At 42.1% G+C, this 17,605-nt stretch overlaps 2 protein-coding genes across 6 annotated transcripts; one reads left to right on the plus strand and one right to left on the minus strand.

Moving 5' to 3' along the window:
* Window positions 1-106: 106 nt before the first annotated feature.
* On the minus strand, window positions 107-8,142 carry LOC111611385 (mitotic checkpoint serine/threonine-protein kinase BUB1 beta-like). 4 transcript variants are annotated; one of them, XM_023347898.1, is made up of 14 exons: window positions 8,072-8,142; window positions 7,230-7,359; window positions 6,069-6,102; window positions 5,387-5,562; window positions 5,217-5,299; window positions 5,070-5,143; window positions 4,865-4,992; window positions 3,794-4,267; window positions 3,578-3,706; window positions 2,374-2,468; window positions 2,140-2,292; window positions 951-1,238; window positions 777-871; window positions 107-288 (listed from the first exon to the last, which is right to left on the minus strand). In XM_023347898.1, exons 3-14 carry the CDS (start codon window positions 6,092-6,094, stop codon window positions 171-173), a joined length of 1,839 nt encoding a protein of 612 aa, XP_023203666.1. In that variant the 5' UTR covers window positions 6,095-6,102; window positions 7,230-7,359; window positions 8,072-8,142; the 3' UTR covers window positions 107-170. The 4 variants fall into 4 exon arrangements, with proteins under 4 accessions (XP_023203666.1, XP_023203668.1, XP_023203664.1 ...); XM_023347900.1 differs by lacking the exon at window positions 8,072-8,142 and having other exon boundaries at window positions 3,794-4,228; window positions 7,230-7,546; XM_023347896.1 differs by lacking the exon at window positions 8,072-8,142 and having other exon boundaries at window positions 7,230-7,546.
* Window positions 8,061-15,564, plus strand: LOC102223662 (kunitz-type protease inhibitor 1-like). Of its 2 annotated transcripts, XM_023347901.1 has the most exons (11): window positions 8,061-8,139; window positions 8,233-8,643; window positions 10,252-10,412; window positions 11,109-11,250; window positions 11,953-12,123; window positions 12,238-12,273; window positions 12,356-12,484; window positions 13,291-13,341; window positions 13,430-13,600; window positions 14,183-14,254; window positions 14,924-15,564. In XM_023347901.1, the coding sequence occupies exons 2-11, from the start codon at window positions 8,250-8,252 to the stop codon at window positions 15,097-15,099; spliced, it is 1,503 nt and encodes a 500-aa protein (XP_023203669.1). In that variant the 5' UTR covers window positions 8,061-8,139; window positions 8,233-8,249; the 3' UTR covers window positions 15,100-15,564. The 2 variants fall into 2 exon arrangements, with proteins under 2 accessions (XP_023203669.1, XP_005808752.1); XM_005808695.2 differs by lacking the exon at window positions 8,061-8,139 and having other exon boundaries at window positions 8,146-8,643.
* Window positions 15,565-17,605: the final 2,041 nt, after the last annotated feature.

Below are 17,605 nucleotides of genomic sequence, written 5' to 3' on the forward strand. Positions count from 1 at the left end.
GTTGACAGGAAAAGATTTTTCTACAGCGGTCCTAACACGGCCTCGTTACAGCGCCCCCTGCTGGTTTCATGATCAAATGAATAAGCCAAACAGCGGCTGCAACAAATAGTGTTTTACTTTATTTATTAATGAAACCAAATATTAAACAGACAACATGACACACAGATGCTTCACAGATAAATCTTGGAAAGCTCGTCCTTCAGCTCCGACAGGACGGAGACGGAAGAGCGACCGCCGGCGTTCAGCAGCGAACAGAAAAACTTTCGCCAGGTCGACGTCAAGACGTCGCTGCAGCAGAGAGAAAAGGAATCAGTCATTTAAACTTCAGTTACGATGTAAGATAAACCAGTTTACCCAGTGTAATGATTCTGTTTCCTCACTTTTATCTGGTTACAGGCTGCAGCTGACATAACCATGTTTATGTCAGTCACACATAAACAGACTGAAACGGATTGGACTGGCCTTCAGGGAGGAACAGACTGAGAATAAAAGCTAAACTCTCCAGTCTTTGCCTCACCTGGTTCCGTCCATCAGGTAACTCTGGTTCTGATCCATTTCTTGTAACTTTTGATCATTTTTCACATTAAATCCTGTTTTTATGTCACCAAATCTCATTATTTCTCAAGGTAATTTACAGAACTGAGGGGTTCTGGTTCTGACCCTGGCAAATGGACCCGGTGGATAAAATGTTAGAACTCCAGCAGTAATGAATTCAGTTTCCTGAGTGGTTCTGTTCTACATGCTGTCTGTCAGTAACTGGGTCAAACTCCACCTACTGCTCCACTGTCCAGCTGCTGCCGAGTTTCTCTGGCTTCATCTCGCTGTTGGTCAACAGGAAGTAGATAGTTTCAGCCACGCCCACCAGGTCCACCTGGCAGGAAACGGAACAGACCCGGTGAAACCGACCCGCTCTGAGCCGGGAGCCGTTAACGTGACGAAGGCGAGCTTACGGTGTGAGGCGGGTCGGCGGGCTGCAGCAGACCCAGCCTGAGGTAGGCCTGAGCGGACGGGACCTGCTGGACGGACCGGACGTCTTTCTGCAGATCCAGGTCCAGCGAGGACGACCAGTCCAGCGGGAAGAGCCAGTCCCGGGACGCCGCGGCGCCGCAGGAGGCCAGGATGCCGGGCCGCAGCCCCGCATGCAGCAGGCTGCGGCGATGCAGCTGCAGCACCAGCTCCAGCAGCCTGACGGCTTTCACGCCAACACACGCCGGATCCAGGCCGCAGTCCGCCAACACCTGACCACGGAACACCGGGTGACCGGGAAAACTGACGAGTTACCATGACAACGCACATGATGCACAGCTCTTCATCATGTCAGCAGGTGACTCTGAACCCATTCAAGCACAAAGTCAAAATGTACCGCAAAGTTTTTACTCTAATATTCTGACTTTATTCTCATAATATCACAACTTCCTAAAAATCACGTGTTCCAAAAATAAACTTGTAGTTTTTTGAGAATAAAGTCAAAATATTAAGACAAAATTTTTACTTTATTCTCAAAATATTTTGACTTTGTCATAAGATTATGACATCTTAAAATTCATAATGAAAATAAAGTTGTAATAATATGAGAAGTCAAACTATAACAACAACAAAAAGTGCCATATTTTTTACTATATTTTTATATTTTAGCTTTATTCTCACAGTTATGACTTTAAAGTCATAATTTTATAATAATACATTCAAAATATTATGATAAAAATACAATTATATAAATAAAATTATGAATTCTTAAAAGTCATAATATTACAAAAATAAAGACTAAATAATGTGATAATAATTACAACTGACAGTAAAATAAATTTACCATTAAAATATTACGATATAAAGTTTATTGTAGAATTTTTCTCTATTCCTGTAATATTCTGACTTTATTTCTGTAATATTCTGACTTTATTTCTGTAATATCATGACTTTATTTCTGTAATATTCTGACTTTATTCCTGTAATATTCTGACTTCTTTGCAGTCATGATATTACAGAATCAGGTGATGCATAATAAAGGTGATACTTGATCAAATCGTAAGCAAATCATAATATTGATTTTTACATCAATATATGAATGAATATTATGTGAATAAAGTTAAACCCATAAAGCACCGAACAGAACCAGGAGAACCTGACTGACTGACTCACAGTGAGCTGGTGGTCTGCAGGCAGCCTGTAGACGGTGACGCAGCCGTCCTCAAACAGGAAGCAGCTGATCAGAGCAGCTCTGTCAGCAGACGGCAAGTTCTCCTTCAGGCGGGTGAACAGGTAGAAATCCCAGGGGGCCGAGCAGCGCTCCACCTGCAGCAGGAAGCATCAGTCAGTCACATGACCAGCAGGCGGTCATGTGACTGACCGACTGCTGTGTTTATAAAGACTCACCTTTATAAACACAGACTGATTCTCTGCAGCTGCTCTGAAGATGGAGACGCTGCCTCTGTCCAAAAGTCTGCTTCGAATGAAGAATGTGTCGCCCCCTAGTGGACAGAGCAAAGTAAAGCTGGGTTTCCTTTAACTCTTGTGTCACATGACTCACACAGCCAATCAGCAGCAGGTCCCATCTGAAGCCCTTAATATTTAGAGCTGGGGTTGTAAATAATGTGATTATTTTGATAGAAAACTGGTTTTTAAATGAATGTTTTCATCTTCCTGAGGCTAAACGTGTCAGCTGTTGGCAGACTTGCTGAGTTTGCTGGGATCATCTTTCACCTCCGAGCAGCTGCAGCAGTTTGGGGAAAACATGGCTGCTGTGTCCGGATGAAACTGCAGCCGGACGGGCGGCTCGGTTCCACCTCCAGGCCGAAGTGTTTCAGTTCGACATGGATGAAAACATTTTCTGGTTTTTTCCGTGTTTTCCAAACTTCAGCATCATAAGTGAGTTTAGAAAAAATATTTTCTGATTCGTAGCAGCCAGAGAATAAATTAAAACAGAGAAATGTTTGTTTTAGTTTCCATGTAATCTGAGGAAAAACAGTTTTCACAAAAAGAAAGAAAAACTGAAACCTGCAGATTTAACATGCAAACAGGAAGTCTGTCACAATAACCAATAAATCAATTAACCGCATGATAAATCAATAGTTTATCATGCGGTAATTTCTGAGACAATTTATCGTTATCATGACAGGTCCAGTTGAAACCAAAAGATTAACCTTAACTGGTACAAAAACCAGTTTACTGTGGTAAATTAACCCAGTTTACTTAAGATACATAAACAGGAATTGAACCGATTCCCAGTGAAAATATCAGCAGCTTGTGAACAAAACCAGAAACGTTTGAACGTAAATTACTCCTGATAGTGACCAGGTGTATGTAAACTTCTATCGTTTGAAAAAAAGTTTCTAAAAATCTTCAAAACAAAAAAAATGTTCCTGTTCAATTTTTTTTCTCGTCATTTAGGAATGAAAATAATTTGGAAATTTTTCCAGAAACGGAAAAAAAGGTGAATGTGAACTTCTGGTTTAAACCAGCAGAGGGGACTGAGGACTCATCCCTGAGGAACTCCACAGATTCTGCTCAGCTCTAATCGCTACAAATTAAAAATCACAATCTAGAGCTAATCAATCAGAACCTAAGTTCAGAACAATACCGAGGTCCAGAACGCTGCACGCCTCAACAGCAGGTAGGGGGCGCTGCTCCGGATGAACGTTTGGAGAGGAAGTGATGTCAAAAATATCCAACAGCTGTCTACGGACTTCCGGGTCGCAGGGATCCACAGCTGGAAGACGAATCAGAACATAGAACCGTTTCTGCAGAACCCACTCACATTTCATTTTCTAATCCAGGAACCTGGAACCTTCTGTACCATGAGACCGACTGAGATCCTCCTGGTTCTGCTCCTTATGCCGGTTCTGCTCCTGGTTCTGCTCCTTATACCGGTTCTGCTCCTTATACCGGTTCTGCTCCTGGTTCTGCTCCTTATGCCGGTTCTGCTCCTGGTTCTGCTCCTTATGCCGGTTCTGCTCCTTATACCGGTTGTGCTCCTGGTTCTGCTCCTTATACTGGTTCTGGTCCTGGTTCTTCTCCAGGTCCTGGTGCTGCTCCTGGTTCTGGTCCAGTGGACTGGAGTTCCCCCCAGACAGTTCTCCAGGAGAAGGGAGGGATGCTGCTTCCACACTGATCTCCTCTATGGGGCTCAGCTGCTTTTTGGGCTGAGAGACGTTTTCCTGAGAACCAAGGTCCGGCTCAGCCCGGAGATCCGGCTCGGCCCGGAGGTCCCGCTTGTTCCAACTCGGCTGACCTGAGATCAGACCGAACACATAAGAACCACCAGCCTGATCTGATGGAGGGAAAATCAAACCATGAATCCTTTGAGTTCAACAGAATTTAAGGAAAATGATTGAAATCCAGGAAATTTCAGGAGAATTTTAAAGTTAAATCATCAAAATTTCAACAAATTCTTTATTTTACTTCTTGTCATTTTTCTTGCTCTATATTGCAGGTTGAGTATTTCCATTATTCATAAAAGGTTTTTCCTTCGCTGCCCAGCAGAACATTCAGAGTCTCTTCTGCAGGTTTTGTGTTGAATTTTTAAATTCTACGATCAGAACCAGAACCAAACAACTTTCATTTTTAAATTACAAGATAATTTTGCAATAATCTGAGAATAAAGTTTCAATTTTACAAGCATAAAGTCAAAATATAATTTTTTTTGAATAATAGATTTTATTATTGTAATATTGTGACTTTTTAAAAGTAATATTAAGAAAATAAAGTTATTTAATTTCTACTATCATGAGAATAAAGTCAAGATATTATGATACAATGTTTTCGAATTTATTCTTTATTCTCGTAATATTAAATAAAGTCGTAATGAAATGAGAATAAAGTCATAAGATCAAGAAAATAAAACACGAATATAAAAGGTTCTGGTCACCTGGTGGCCGGTTCTGCTGCTGGTTCTGATTGGGTTTTGTTGGAAACTGGACCCTCACACAGAGCCCCTTCTCATCGGGTCGCAGGAAGACGTCATCTGGCAGCTCGTCTGAGGACGGACCCGACTTCCTGCAGAGCAGCAGTCAGATGGTGAGACGGGGGAGTTCTGGTTCCGGTCCGATTCTGGTCCGGTTACAGTTGGTTACCCGGCGAACTCTTCGGAACCAGACTCATCCAGTATTTTGAAGGGAGCAGCAGCAGGTTGATCCACGTTGCTGATCTGACAGGAGAAAGAGAACTGTGAGTCCATGGCCGTACTCAATGAGCAGAACCAGAACCGGGTCAGAACCCACCTCTTGGGACTTTTTGAGCAGCAGGCTCTTCTCCAGCTCCCGACTCAGCTCCTCCTTCTGCTGCTTCAGGTGTCTCATCTTCTCTGCAGGAAGAAACCAGAAGCTGAAACTGAAGCGCTAACTCTCTTTTCCCACAGGCAGTGAAGGCATCACGAGGACAGCGAACGCACCTTCCACCTCCTTCTCTGTCTGCTGGTAGTATCTTTTGGCCCGCAGCTCCTCAAAGGACAGCTCCTCCCCTCCTCTCATCAGGTCCTCTTTACAGTAAGTGCTCCACTGGCTGGCCCCGCCCCCATCCTGAAGCCCCGCCTCCACGTTTACCTGCACCATGCTCTGATTGGCTGATCTGCAGCCATCAAACAGATCATTTATTTTAACAATTTGTACATATATTACACACATTTTAAGTGTTTTTTATATTTGTTTTAATAGTTGATTAAAAACAAATATTCCTGTTTGTGTGACGTTTTCCTTCCACTCAACTTTCCAGTAATTTGTTGAACTATTGCTAGTTTCTTAATTATTACCATTAGAGGTTTTAAATTCTTGTCAAACATGTGACAACTGACAACTGTCTTCTTCATGACTCTTAAGACCATAAATGATTATTTCTATTTTAAAAATATATCATTTTTAGTGATGTGTAATACTGTAAACATTTAAATTTAGCTGTTTTTTTATTAACCGGAATCAACAGAATTATACAAATAATTTGATTTATAATCTATAATACTTAAAGTTCACCTGGTTCTTTAAGTCACAGTTAGTGAACCGTAATATTTTATTCTATTTTTTTTAAAATAGCGCTGTAAAGCTGCTCTGCTTTAACTTTAAATTACAGATTTCACTTACTGAGAGCTGACCGACAATCCTTCCATCTCTGCACCTGCATCGATCAGAAACCAAAGAATCAATCACTAACCAATAATCAACAAGCTCATTATTGTTAAAGAAAATTTGCCTTCTCATCTCCAAATTAGTAGAATATTCAGGTGATGATGTAAAAAAAAAGAAAAAGAAAAAATTTATAAGCCATTTGTGCAAAAATTATCTAAAACAAAGACAATTCTGCAGGGGAAACCATAAAAATGCGCATATCGCCTTTACTTACTTCTAACTATGGCAAACTTCCTGTTTGAGTTGTCATGCTTTTATTCTGAAGGTGCAATTTCCCGCTTAACGGTTTGCGCAAAGGCAACTTAACGGCAAACTAAAGAAAGAAGATAAGTTGTAACGGAGATAAAAATGTATGTATCTTTTTGCAGCCCTCTTGATAAACACACAAGGTATGTTTATGACGTAAATAAGTACATGTCTGAAATATTGTGACTTAAACTGTGCATTTGTTTAATAAAGTGCCAAAACCAAAGTTAATTTAGGTTGTAAACGTTATTAGAACAACAGCAGTTTCCGAAACATAATCGAACAGTTACAATGCACGTAATTTTAAAATAATAATATAACTGCCAACATGATTCAGTGATATTTTAAGCCATAATGTTAAAACAGACAGGTAAGAAAACGGAACATATTGGCTTCTGATCGGTCTGACTTGGCGCTTAATAAGGAGCCAGGATTACTTTAGCCTGGCATGGAGCAGGATAGCTGCACGGCATAAATCACCATGATAACTTATGTGCTTCTGCTTTTGTGAAACTAAATACAGGTTTGTTCACAAACTTGGGTTTGGGATTCAGCCCTCCGATTTTATGGAAATCGTCACTTTGTGGTTGTCGTTTATTTTTGAGCCGAATTTGATAAAGGGCTTGTATTAGGCCGTATTTATGTTTAGCATTACAAATGTTGGCGTTCTTAATGTCAGTAATCACTTTTGTACTAAAATTCGTCGGTTTTTCTGTGAAATTCGGCTGAAAATGTCAGAGGCGTGGATAAAAATGGTTCCAACGAACCGTTAGAGACTCATAAACGCTTACAGTGAACATTAGCGAAGAAAGGATTCACGTTTCGCTTCAAGTATTCATTACAGAACAATAATAAAAGACGTTTTCTTACCGGAAATGTTATGAAGAAGACCAAAACAAGATTCAAACTACCCGCTCCCGTCACAGCCTCTCGCTGGCTTCCTCTGGCGCATGTGATTGGCCCCAGGGTGCTGCACCGCCTCTACTGGTTATAACTTGTACTGCACCATAAATATTCTGTTTTTACTCATCCATTTTTGGTCAATACTTTTGAAACATTGTATCTTTGTATCCATTAATTATGGATAAAAAGTACAACAATCATCATTAACTTATGTCATTGAGTATAATTTTTAAATATATTTTAAAAAGAGGGTAAGAGAAAGAAAACGTGTACAGCTCAAAACAGCTAATAGTAATAATAATAATAGAGTAATTATTAGCAGTAGTGTTAATATTATTAAAATTATAATTACTAGTCATTCGTTTTAAAATTATTTTGTTGAAGATGAAATAAAAGAACAAGAACAAATTAACATTAATAATACAAAATAAGACATAAACTAAACAAAAAAATCTAATAAAACTTTTTTTTTAGTGTATTTTTGTTTAGATTGGATGTTCTCCTCAGAACCTTATGGAAGATAACACACTAACAAACAAGTATTTTCATAAATACATATAGGAATAAAATCAACATATTTCTATTTGTTGTGACTTTGGATGAACCAGAAAAATCACCCGAATTTTGAAATCTGCTTATGTGTTTATAACTTCCTAATGTGTAGATTTATCCTCTTGTTTTTTAAAACGACATCAAATGTTTTGCTTTTCTCTCCAGGTTTGTGTTGATCCCACTGTGAGATTCGCTCACATTGGGATTTTTTCTGCTCCTCTCACTGAAACCTGTCCTCTGCTTTCTGTGGGCCACACCTGAGTGACGTCAGAGGCACGTCACCTCATTGGCCTGCTGTGTGTTTTGTCTTCCTGTCAGGCAACAGGTGAGACACACCGAGGCAGCGCGCTGAGAAGCGGCTCAAACTTTCCCGTTTTCTGTCGTACTGAGGCGGACTCTTCTCTGTTTTCCTCGTCAGGTTCGAGCTGACTGGAAATGTTCCGGTTCTGTACTTCCTCTCTGCTGCTGCTGGTTCTGCTTGGCGGCGCGCAGCGCGGCGCGGCGGAACAATGCGACAGCGGCGGCGACGAGTTCGTCTCCGGCAGTGAGAACTTCGTTCTGGACGCGAAGGACGCGGTGGAGGACGGCGCCGATCTGCTGGACACGCAGGTCGTGTCCGTGGATGAGGAGTGCGAGACGCTGTGCTGCCAGGACTCACGCTGCAACCTGGCGCTGCTGGAGCCGCGCGACGGGGAAGAGGAGGACACGCGCAATTGCTTCCTGTTTAACTGCGTCCATAAAAACCGTTTTGTGTGTCAGTTTGTGAACCAGGACGGATACAAGAGCTACATTAGGAGGAGCATGTACCGGAGATACCTGGAGGCACCAGGTGAGGGCGCAAACACCAATCAATACCCAATTAATAGCAACAAATCACCAGAGAGGAAAATTCAGCAAAAATATTGATCCAGATCCGATTTCTTTAAGTTTTCTTACTTTGTCAATCAGTATTTTAAAACTTTTTATGAAATTCAAACACCCTTATATGAGTCAACTGACATCTGATTTAATTGTTTAGTTTTTGTTGTTTTCACACATCAGCGTCTTAAAGAGACAGGCTCACCAACATCTGCATAACTGTCGCCCAGTCCTCCACAAGTTAACATCCAAAGGAAAACTTCTTGCGTAACAGATGGGTAACTTTAAAAACCGCAGCGTGCTTCTGATGCCCCTGGGTGCATCCTGCCCTGGGCGGTGAGCCTTACAGCCCACCACTGTCACCACTAATCACTTTACCAATCTTAAAATGGCACAGCTTTTCTGTTTAAAGTTTAAAGTGTATCAAATGGTTTCAACACCAGCAGCCAGAATTTGAAATGTTTTCCATTTTCAAATTGAAAACTTAAGAAAGACGATAAAACTGAAGGACGGCGCGTGTTTCAAGTCTGGGATCAGAACCTTGCTGATTTCATCTCCGTTCTTGAAGACTCTCTGCTGTTCGGCTGGAGTCGGCGTCGTCTTGGAGATTATTTACGTAGATTTAGACCAAGAATTGGGAATACGTTGTGTCCTTGTGGCAGGATGCTGGACAAAAGTTATGTTTTTCCTTTTTCTAACACTGCATGTTGTCTGTCCTTGATGGTCATTAAGGCTGAATTGCAATGATAAAGTTTTGTGAATTTGAAATTTCACCTAGGAAGTTGGAGTTTCTCACCTGTCCCAAATCCAACATGGCTGCCTAAGGAGTATTATTGGCGTTTATTTCCCTCTTTATGTGGGTTTTTGGTGAAGGGTGCAAACAGAAAAACACTGCAGACACAAAAAATGGAAATAAAGACGAAAATGAAAAAGAGTACATTTGAAATGCTCCAGATTTACTCTACAAAGAGGAAGTCCTCCAGGCCACTAGAGGGAGTCGACCACCAAATCACATGAGACCAGACCTTCAGTAAAGACAATATTCTACAGAAACTTGGAGAAAGACAGAAAAGGCACAATACACTTCATGTCTTCTTCAATATTTTATGAAAGCAGCGTATTTATGTAGATAAAAGCTGCTCCAGACTCCCCCTAGTGGTCTGGAGGACCTCTGTTTTGTAGAAAAAGTTTGCAGCGTTTCTAATTTTCTGTTGTTTTCTGTTTTTGCTTCCATTTCTTGTGTTTGCAGAATTTTTCTGTTGCATTTGTTTTGTGAGTTTTGGAGTTTGCATCATTCATGTGTTTTTTTTATTTTCAATGGTTTTTGGCACTTGCAGCCATCATAGTCTTCCTCTTAAATCAGCTGTCAAATTGATAAGCTGTTCCTCTTTCAAGTTTGATAAATGAAGACACCAGGACAGTAAGTCAGCTGATTGTGTCTCTGAGTGGAACTGTCCCTTTAATATAAATGCTTATTGAGCATTTTCTCCTGCTCCGATAAGAAAATGAGTCAAAGTGTTTGTTCCAGAGGAAACGTCGTCTCAGTGAAGTCGTGTCGTAAACATCTGCTGTTTCCCAGGTGAGGTGGCTCCGCCCATCGCCAACGCCGGCCCTGACGTTGTCCTTCAGCCCGGAGAGAACGTGACGCTCAACGGCTCCGAGAGCGTGGCGCTGCACCGCGCCAAGATCTCTGACTACAAGTGGTCTCAGCAGAGCGGAGACCAGAACCTGAAGCTGGAGGTAACACCTGCAGGGGGCGGGGCTTCACCTGGTGCTGATGTGTTCAGAGGAACGTCAGAGCAAAACATTTAGAGCTGCTGGGAGTTCAGGCTGGGCCAGACTGGACATCCCAGAGTCCAGTCTGAACAGGCATGAGGCCAGAGTTAGGTAGTAACTAGTTACTTTTACTCAGTTACATTTACTTGAGTAATGTTTTTTGAAAAAATCTACTTTGGACTTTTACTTTTGCTCGGGTAATTTTATCATGAAGTATTTCTGCTCTTTCTGGAGTAAAATTTCTGGATTTTCTTCTCACTGAATGAAAAACAAACGTGTTTAACTAAAACCTCCCCAATCAGACTCACACCTGCAGTTTCTGAAGTTTGTTTTATTCAAAGAAACTGATTTGGAAACATTTTATTTTGCCTGATTTTCTCACTTATATTAATTATTGTCACTTAACTTTATGTTTTGGTCCATCTGATGATGTAATTTTAAAATATTAAATGATTGATCATTTGATTGGTTAGTACTTGAACAGACTTTTTACCAAATACTTTTATTCTTACTCTTAATTTTTTGGACGGATACTTTTTACTTTTGGTGCTCCGTCTCTGATGAGGTCGTAGTCGCGCCCCTTCCATCCCTCAGAGCGTTTTCCTGTCTCTCCGCGGACCGGCCCTTTACGTTGGGCCGTTTTCCTCTGACTTTCTGCAGAAGACCAACTATGACGACCAGGTGAGGCTCTCCAACCTGCAGCCGGGCTCCTACGTCTTGAAGCTGACCGTCACAGACTCCAAGGGGAAGAGCGGCCATGACACGGTCACCATCAAGGTCCTCACCCCAGAGCTGTCCAGCTGTGAGTGCTCATGGGAAATGTAGGCCTTGCTGCTGCTGATTGATCTACAAGATCAGACAGTTTGTTAACTGAGTGGGGATCTACTAACTGTTGGCCTTTTAAAGGATTTAAATAGATACATTGACACAAATAATTGATTTAGTTGATTTCTGAACTAAAAGTTCAGACGCTGACAGTTAAAGTTTTTAACTGATTTAAAACTTTTTTATAATTTGCAGCTTTTAGTTGCAGTGAAAAGCAGAATCAGTGCATTTGTTTGGTGAACTGAATCCCAGTTTTTATGTTGATGATCAACGCCTCTCTTCATACTGGCTGGACTGGTTATTTAACACACACACACACACACACACACACACACACACACACACAGTTTCACACGGCCCGCTCCACAAAACCTGCTCTGCCAGGTCGGCTCTTTGATCCGAGTTTCGTTTTAGTTTAGCAACGCTGAGTTCTGTCAGACGGTTTGTGATGTGTTGGAGTATCGATCCTGGTTCTGATCAGTCCCAGGTCCGTTACAGCCACAGTTCTGGCTGTAAAACACTTAGCGTCTCCATGGTTACCGAGAGGTCAACAGCGCAGCACTCCTTCAACACGCCCTGCTGTGGGTTCGTCTTTACGCCCAGCTGCTCAGAGGCCTGCTGTTTAATCTGGGTCATGTTTGAAGCCACTCACAGGAAGTGATGTCATGCTCTCCCTCAGCGTACTGCCTGGCTCCGCTCAAGACCGGCCCGTGCCGCGCAGCGTTCCCTCGGTGGTATTACAACACAACGACGCGCAGCTGTGAGAAATTTACATACGGAGGCTGTTTACCCAACAAGAACAACTTCCTGTTTAACGAAGAGTGTATGTCGGCCTGCAGAGGAGTCACAGGTAACACACGCCTACACACGCCCACACACACACACACACACACGCACACTCACAGTTGATGTTATTGCCACAAACCAACTCCTGGTGACACAATCTGTGTTCTTTTGTCCTCAGTTTCCTCAGAAAGGAGCATTACTATAAACTCCAATAGTGAGTCTCACTGCACACCTCTTCATATCAGCTTACTGTGGGAGGGTTTGGTCTAAATGTGTGTGTGTGTGTGTGTGTGCAGAGGAGTGCGGCTCACAGTGCCGCCCCGATCAGCTGACCTGTGATGACGGCTGCTGTTTGGACCGGGCTCTGGAGTGTGACGGCGTGAACCAATGCAGCGACGGCTCTGATGAAAAGCTCTGCAACAAATGTAATCACACAGGATCAGTTCGGACTTTCCCGTCTTAAAGTACAGATAAGGAGAAATGTGCAGCATTGCTTTATAAATACAGAAAACTCTGTGTCGTATTTGAAATTGAAGCAAAACCAAGTTAAAAATGTTCAGAATGCAGTTTAGCATCTGAAGAGCCAGTGAGGCAAACTGGGATGAGATTCAGTTACTAACTGAGTTTGAATCCACACATTTCAGTTTAGCTTGAATCTGATCAGATTTCCTTCTGGAGACCTTTTAATGAGGAAGTTTCAGATAAATTACACAATCAGCAGGCTAAAGAGATTTTATCTGACTCCAAAACGCATGTGATGTTCTGGATGGACAGACGGCCAGGTCCGCAGTTTATTACAGGCTATCAGAACCGAGTTCAGCTATTTTCTCCCAGTTTGGACTGGGGGAACGTAGCTGATGTAGAACATATGCTAATCCGCTAATGCACCAATAACAGAGCTAATTCTTTTTTAATTTAGCGATGTTGCTAATGTGTTTAGCAGATAAATTCTAAAGTGCTGATGTAGTTGGTTTGGTTGTTCAGTTGAATAAATATTGAAATCTGTAGGAGGTTTTGATTGTTGAGAACTTCCTCCCTTTGTCTTTGTGACATATTGTCGGTATCAAGTTAGTGCTTTAGCATTAGCTTCCACTAAGTACAATGTAGCAGTAGCGATTAGCAGACTGATGTTTGTGATTGGTGCTTTTGGGTCAGTGTAGCAACTTCTTAGTTGCAGCCTGGAAACATGGCAGCTAAAAGACAAAGAAATGATCCTCCTCATCTTCTCTAGTGAGCCAGACCTTCAACCGCCTGCTGAGCGTCGACGTCGACGACCTCCAGGGTGAGTTTCTCCTCCGGTTGCCATGGTGATCAGTCCTCCAGCAGAAATTGGGTTGGACTCTGAGCCGGGTCCGTTTTTTTCTCTGCAGTTCAATGCGTGGAGCCTCCTCGCACCGGCCCGTGTCGGGCGCACTTCACCCGCTGGTACTACAACCCTAAAGACAGGAAGTGCGTACGCTTCATCTACGGTGGCTGCGACGGAAACGGGAACAACTTTGAGAACAACAATGATTGCAGCGAGACCTGCGACGGAGTAACAGGTACGGAGTTGATCAACTCTGGGCTCCAGAGGAACATCAGCGGGTGTTGGATGGGTTACGATGCGAGACGAAGGATCAGCCTCCACACGCTGCCACAGAACGTCTGTCTGGTCTGAGGAGCCGTTGGACGGAAGGAGTTCAAGCTAATGTTGTAGATGGTTAGAAACCCAACAGAACCAGAACCAGTCTGCAGCGAAAACAAGAACCCTGTGGCTCTGAAGTGATTTTCTAGGAAACCTGTGGAGAAACTGACTATGCTAACTTTTTCCAGCTAAAGGTTAGACTGGTCAAAGTCTCCTTTGGCTGAGCTGTAGGCAGAAGATCAGTCGGTCCAGCTGGGGCTGAACAATCAATCAATAGATACGTATATAGCAGTAGACGCATGATCAGTATCTATATGGCATGTCGCATATTTAAAACAAAAATCAATAATGATTGATTTTTACCAAACACTGATATGGTGGCAGGTTTTCAGCCATTGCGTCCAGCCCAGACTCAGCCTCAGCTGGAACGTTTTTAATGAAATGTGTTTAACCTGAAGCTCCTAAAGGAAACCTGAGGTCTCCGTTTGTGTTTCTGCAGAGAGCAACATGTTTTCCAGGGGGATGTTTGATCGTTACGGGTCTGATGATGAGGAAAAAGCTGCGAATTCAGGTTTGTTCTTCAGCGTTTTATCCTCCGTTATGAACCGACTGACCCTGACAGGTTCAGGTCCGACTTCATGGAGTTTGGATATTTACTGGCCTTTTATCTGATGAACATGGAGAGCTGAGACGTCCGTTTATAGGACTCTGATACCCCCAAATAAAATCCATCAACACGTTGACCCCTACAAGAGGTCAACGTGTTGGTTGATGGAGACAGGATGAGGAAGAAGCTGCTCTGAGCAGAGGAGACGTCAACCGTCATCCAACCATTGTAGAACCAAAGGGGGCGTGGCTTAGAGGGGCGTGTCCATTCCATGTTCCATTCCAAACTTTCGCAGCACAAAATTTGTAAAATTTGTGCTGTGTGTGAGATCTGGTGCTTCTTGGCGGAGGCATCATAAATCAAGCTTCACTCATGTCTCGTGTTTTAAAACCGGATGCTTCGGTGGTCGCCTTCACCAGTGGAGTTAGCTCCTCAGAGTCATCTGTTCATCCGATGCTAGCATTAGCATTAGCATTAGCCTCCCGTTCTTAGATTTTATCAGCTGTTTCTGTTCCCTCCTCAGAATGGTCGCAAAGCGCCTGGATGAGAATGTTTGTTAAATAATAACGTAGCGTAGCGCGCTCTGGCTTCCTGCTTTCTGACAGGAAGTGACCTCGCTGTCTTGTCCTCCAGGCTCCGTCGCTCTGGCTGTGATTCTGGCGGTGGGCATCTTGGCCCTGGTGGCCATCGTGGGGTACTGCTTCCTGCGGAGGAGCAGGAAGGCCCCCAGCCGGTCGGCGGGCCCCGCCCACGTGGCGCTGTCGGAGCAGGACACGCTCGTCTACAACAGCACCACCAAGCCTGCGTGATGTCACCATGGCAACCCGGCAAATATCCTCACCCAGCTCCTGGTTTTTATCTTTTTGTCTTTTTGTCCTTTTCCTTTAAATTTCTGTTGTTTTTTCTCGTTGTGGTTCGTTTTCCTGAAACTTTCCAGTTTCAGGTTGAGTTTGTGAAAATATTGAAATGATGAGAAACTGGATTTTATTTATGACGCTGGTCAGCCTCAGACTGTTTGAGCTGCAGTTCCTGGTCAGTCTGAACATGTTCATGAATCAGTGTTTGGGTCTCGGGTTTGGTTCGTTTTGTTGCACGTCGTACGGAGGTACATGTCTCTACGCATTTTATTCAGTCTAAATCCATCGAAGGAGAAGGAAAAATCTGCAGAACTTTTCATTTTTAACACGTCGAGCCTCAGTTTTCATTTCAGTTTTTAGTTCAGGACCAAATGTCCTGAACTGTTTTGATGTTTAATAAAAATTAAATTTAAGAAATTTCTCTGTCTGCTTTTTGCTTCCTGCAGCTGCTGCTCTATCTCTATCTGATCATTTTATTATTTGGCATTTAAAAGACATTATGTACTGTAGGCATTGGAACGTTATTGAGAGTGCTGCATCAAAGCAAAGTCATAGAAAGCTGAGTGGAAGGAAAAAGTGTCAAAGATGCTACAGCAATAGCCGCAGCTTTGAGATTTGATGGGAAGCTGGATGGAGCTAAATTTAGATCAAACCAGATTCATGTGTTACAATGACCTAGTCAAAGTCCAGACATGAATCCTGATGAGAATATTTGAAAGCTGAAGTTCTCAGATGTTTTCTGACTGAGCTGGAGACGTTCAGAGCTGCTGCATTTAATTAACTCAGAATTAAATCCGGAAATGTTTTGGTTTTTATGAAAATGAAATTTAAGACGCAGCATCGTGTGCTTCCTGCTTCCTGATTAAATGTAGCCACTTCTTTGAGTCTGCAAGAGTTTTTACATTTTTTAGCATCGCTAAAGAAGTTGGCTGTGTCCAAGCATATTTGTAGAAAGTTGAGTGGAAGGAAAAAGTGTCAGATTATTCTTTCAGATCTTCTGATAAATCAATGCACTCTGATGTTCCCAGGGTCTTTAAAAGAGGAACAAACCCACAGCATCACAGAGCCTCCACCGTATTTGACCCCGGATGTTATGTGGAATATTTATTTGTGGAATATGATGTAAAATTTTAAAAATCACATAGTTTCCAACATATTATTAAAAACAACTTTTTTGTTGGTTGTTTCTAGGATTTTCTTTTCTCATCTCAGGAATAACGCTAAAAGCAGAAACATCCTGTCCAGGAGTGACGATAAAAACTCAACCATGTTTAATTCATGATGGACTGAAAAAACGTCCTGAAAAATTTTTGTTTTTTCTGTAATTCTTTACTTCCAAGAAGTAAAAAACCTCCAGCTGATCCAATACGCCACTGAGTTTAAGCTCCTACCATCAAATTTTAATTTACTTTAAGTTTGTTTTCCACATGTTCTCCTGGCTTGTCTGTGTGTCAAAGGTCAAATACTTCCATCAGTTTACAATAATGATCAAAAATTAAAACCTTTCTACTTAAAGAGACACTACGGTTCACTTCCTGGTTTAGCTTTGCCAAGATCCATTTGACACAATAAAAAAAACCTTCAGGACTTTCAGAAACGTCACACTGAATAAAATGTTTCACTTTATGCTGATGACTTGTTTGTTTTTATTTCCAACCTCCAAATTTATTAACTATTTTTGTTTCCAGTTTTTTAAATCATAAACAGTTTTTCTGTGAAACCTCAAAGTCTTTATGCTCTTCGCCGACCCTGGGGGATGAGGAAAGAGGCTTTTATTCTGAAAGGAGCAGGCAGAAAACCGGTTTCAGTGATGAAATCTCCGTGTTTGTGTCTTAGTTCTCCTACAGGCTGAGACTCGCCTGATGTCGCTTCATGTTGTGCAACTTTGTGTTCTCCGTTTGTGCTGCTGTTGACCTGAGGTGCAGACCGAAGCCTCCGCAGAGCGCCGAGATGTTGCTAAACTTGTTTGCGTCCAGAAGTAGGAAGCTGCTGGTGGAAACCTCGTCAGGAAAGGAGGAGTCACAAACAAGTTTCCAATTTTTCATGAAGTTACCAGGAAAGAAGCAAAAACAGTCGCAAAACATGTTTTATCCCATTTCTGGAATACATTTAGTCACATCAACATCAAATCAACAGTTTGAAACTCACTGAAACAGAACTTTAAAGATAAATTAATTTAAAAAGTTTACGTTTATTATCTGCTTTGTCAATCAGTTTAATTTCATATCATCCATTTCTGCAGAAGCTCTCAATCTTTTAATCAAGTCTTCCTGTTTTCACACGGCGTCTCTGTCACACAAACAACACTAATCTCTTAATCTTTTATGTTTCGGAGCAGAATCCACTCCAGTCTGCTCGTCTTTCACAAAACGTTTTCACCCCCTTTCAGATTCTTCAGTTTTTGTCCTATTTAAAGTTCCAGATAAACAAATTAATGTTGATGTCAGACAGAGAAAAC

Source organism: Xiphophorus maculatus, chromosome 15 (genome assembly GCF_002775205.1).
Source record: "Xiphophorus maculatus strain JP 163 A chromosome 15, X_maculatus-5.0-male, whole genome shotgun sequence".
Lineage (NCBI taxonomy): Eukaryota > Metazoa > Chordata > Actinopteri > Cyprinodontiformes > Poeciliidae > Xiphophorus > Xiphophorus maculatus.

Bases quoted from the DNA above. Each gene is read 5' to 3' on its own strand.
- LOC111611385 (XM_023347898.1), bottom strand. From the start codon at position 6,094: ATGGAAGGATTGTCGGTCAGCTCTCA. The intron at 3,707-3,793 runs GTACAGAAGGTT...TTCGTCTTCCAG, and splicing joins GGATCTCAGTCGGTCTCATG to CTGTGGATCCCTGCGACCCG. The intron at 2,293-2,373 runs GTGAGTCTTTAT...TTCCTGCTGCAG, and splicing joins ATCAGTCTGTGTTTATAAAG to GTGGAGCGCTGCTCGGCCCC.
- LOC102223662 (XM_023347901.1), top strand. From the start codon at position 8,250: ATGTTCCGGTTCTGTACTTCCTCTCTGCTGCTGCTGGTTCTGCTTGGC. The intron at 8,644-10,251 runs GTGAGGGCGCAA...GCTGTTTCCCAG, and splicing joins GAGATACCTGGAGGCACCAG to GTGAGGTGGCTCCGCCCATC. The intron at 10,413-11,108 runs GTAACACCTGCA...GACTTTCTGCAG, and splicing joins ACCAGAACCTGAAGCTGGAG to AAGACCAACTATGACGACCA.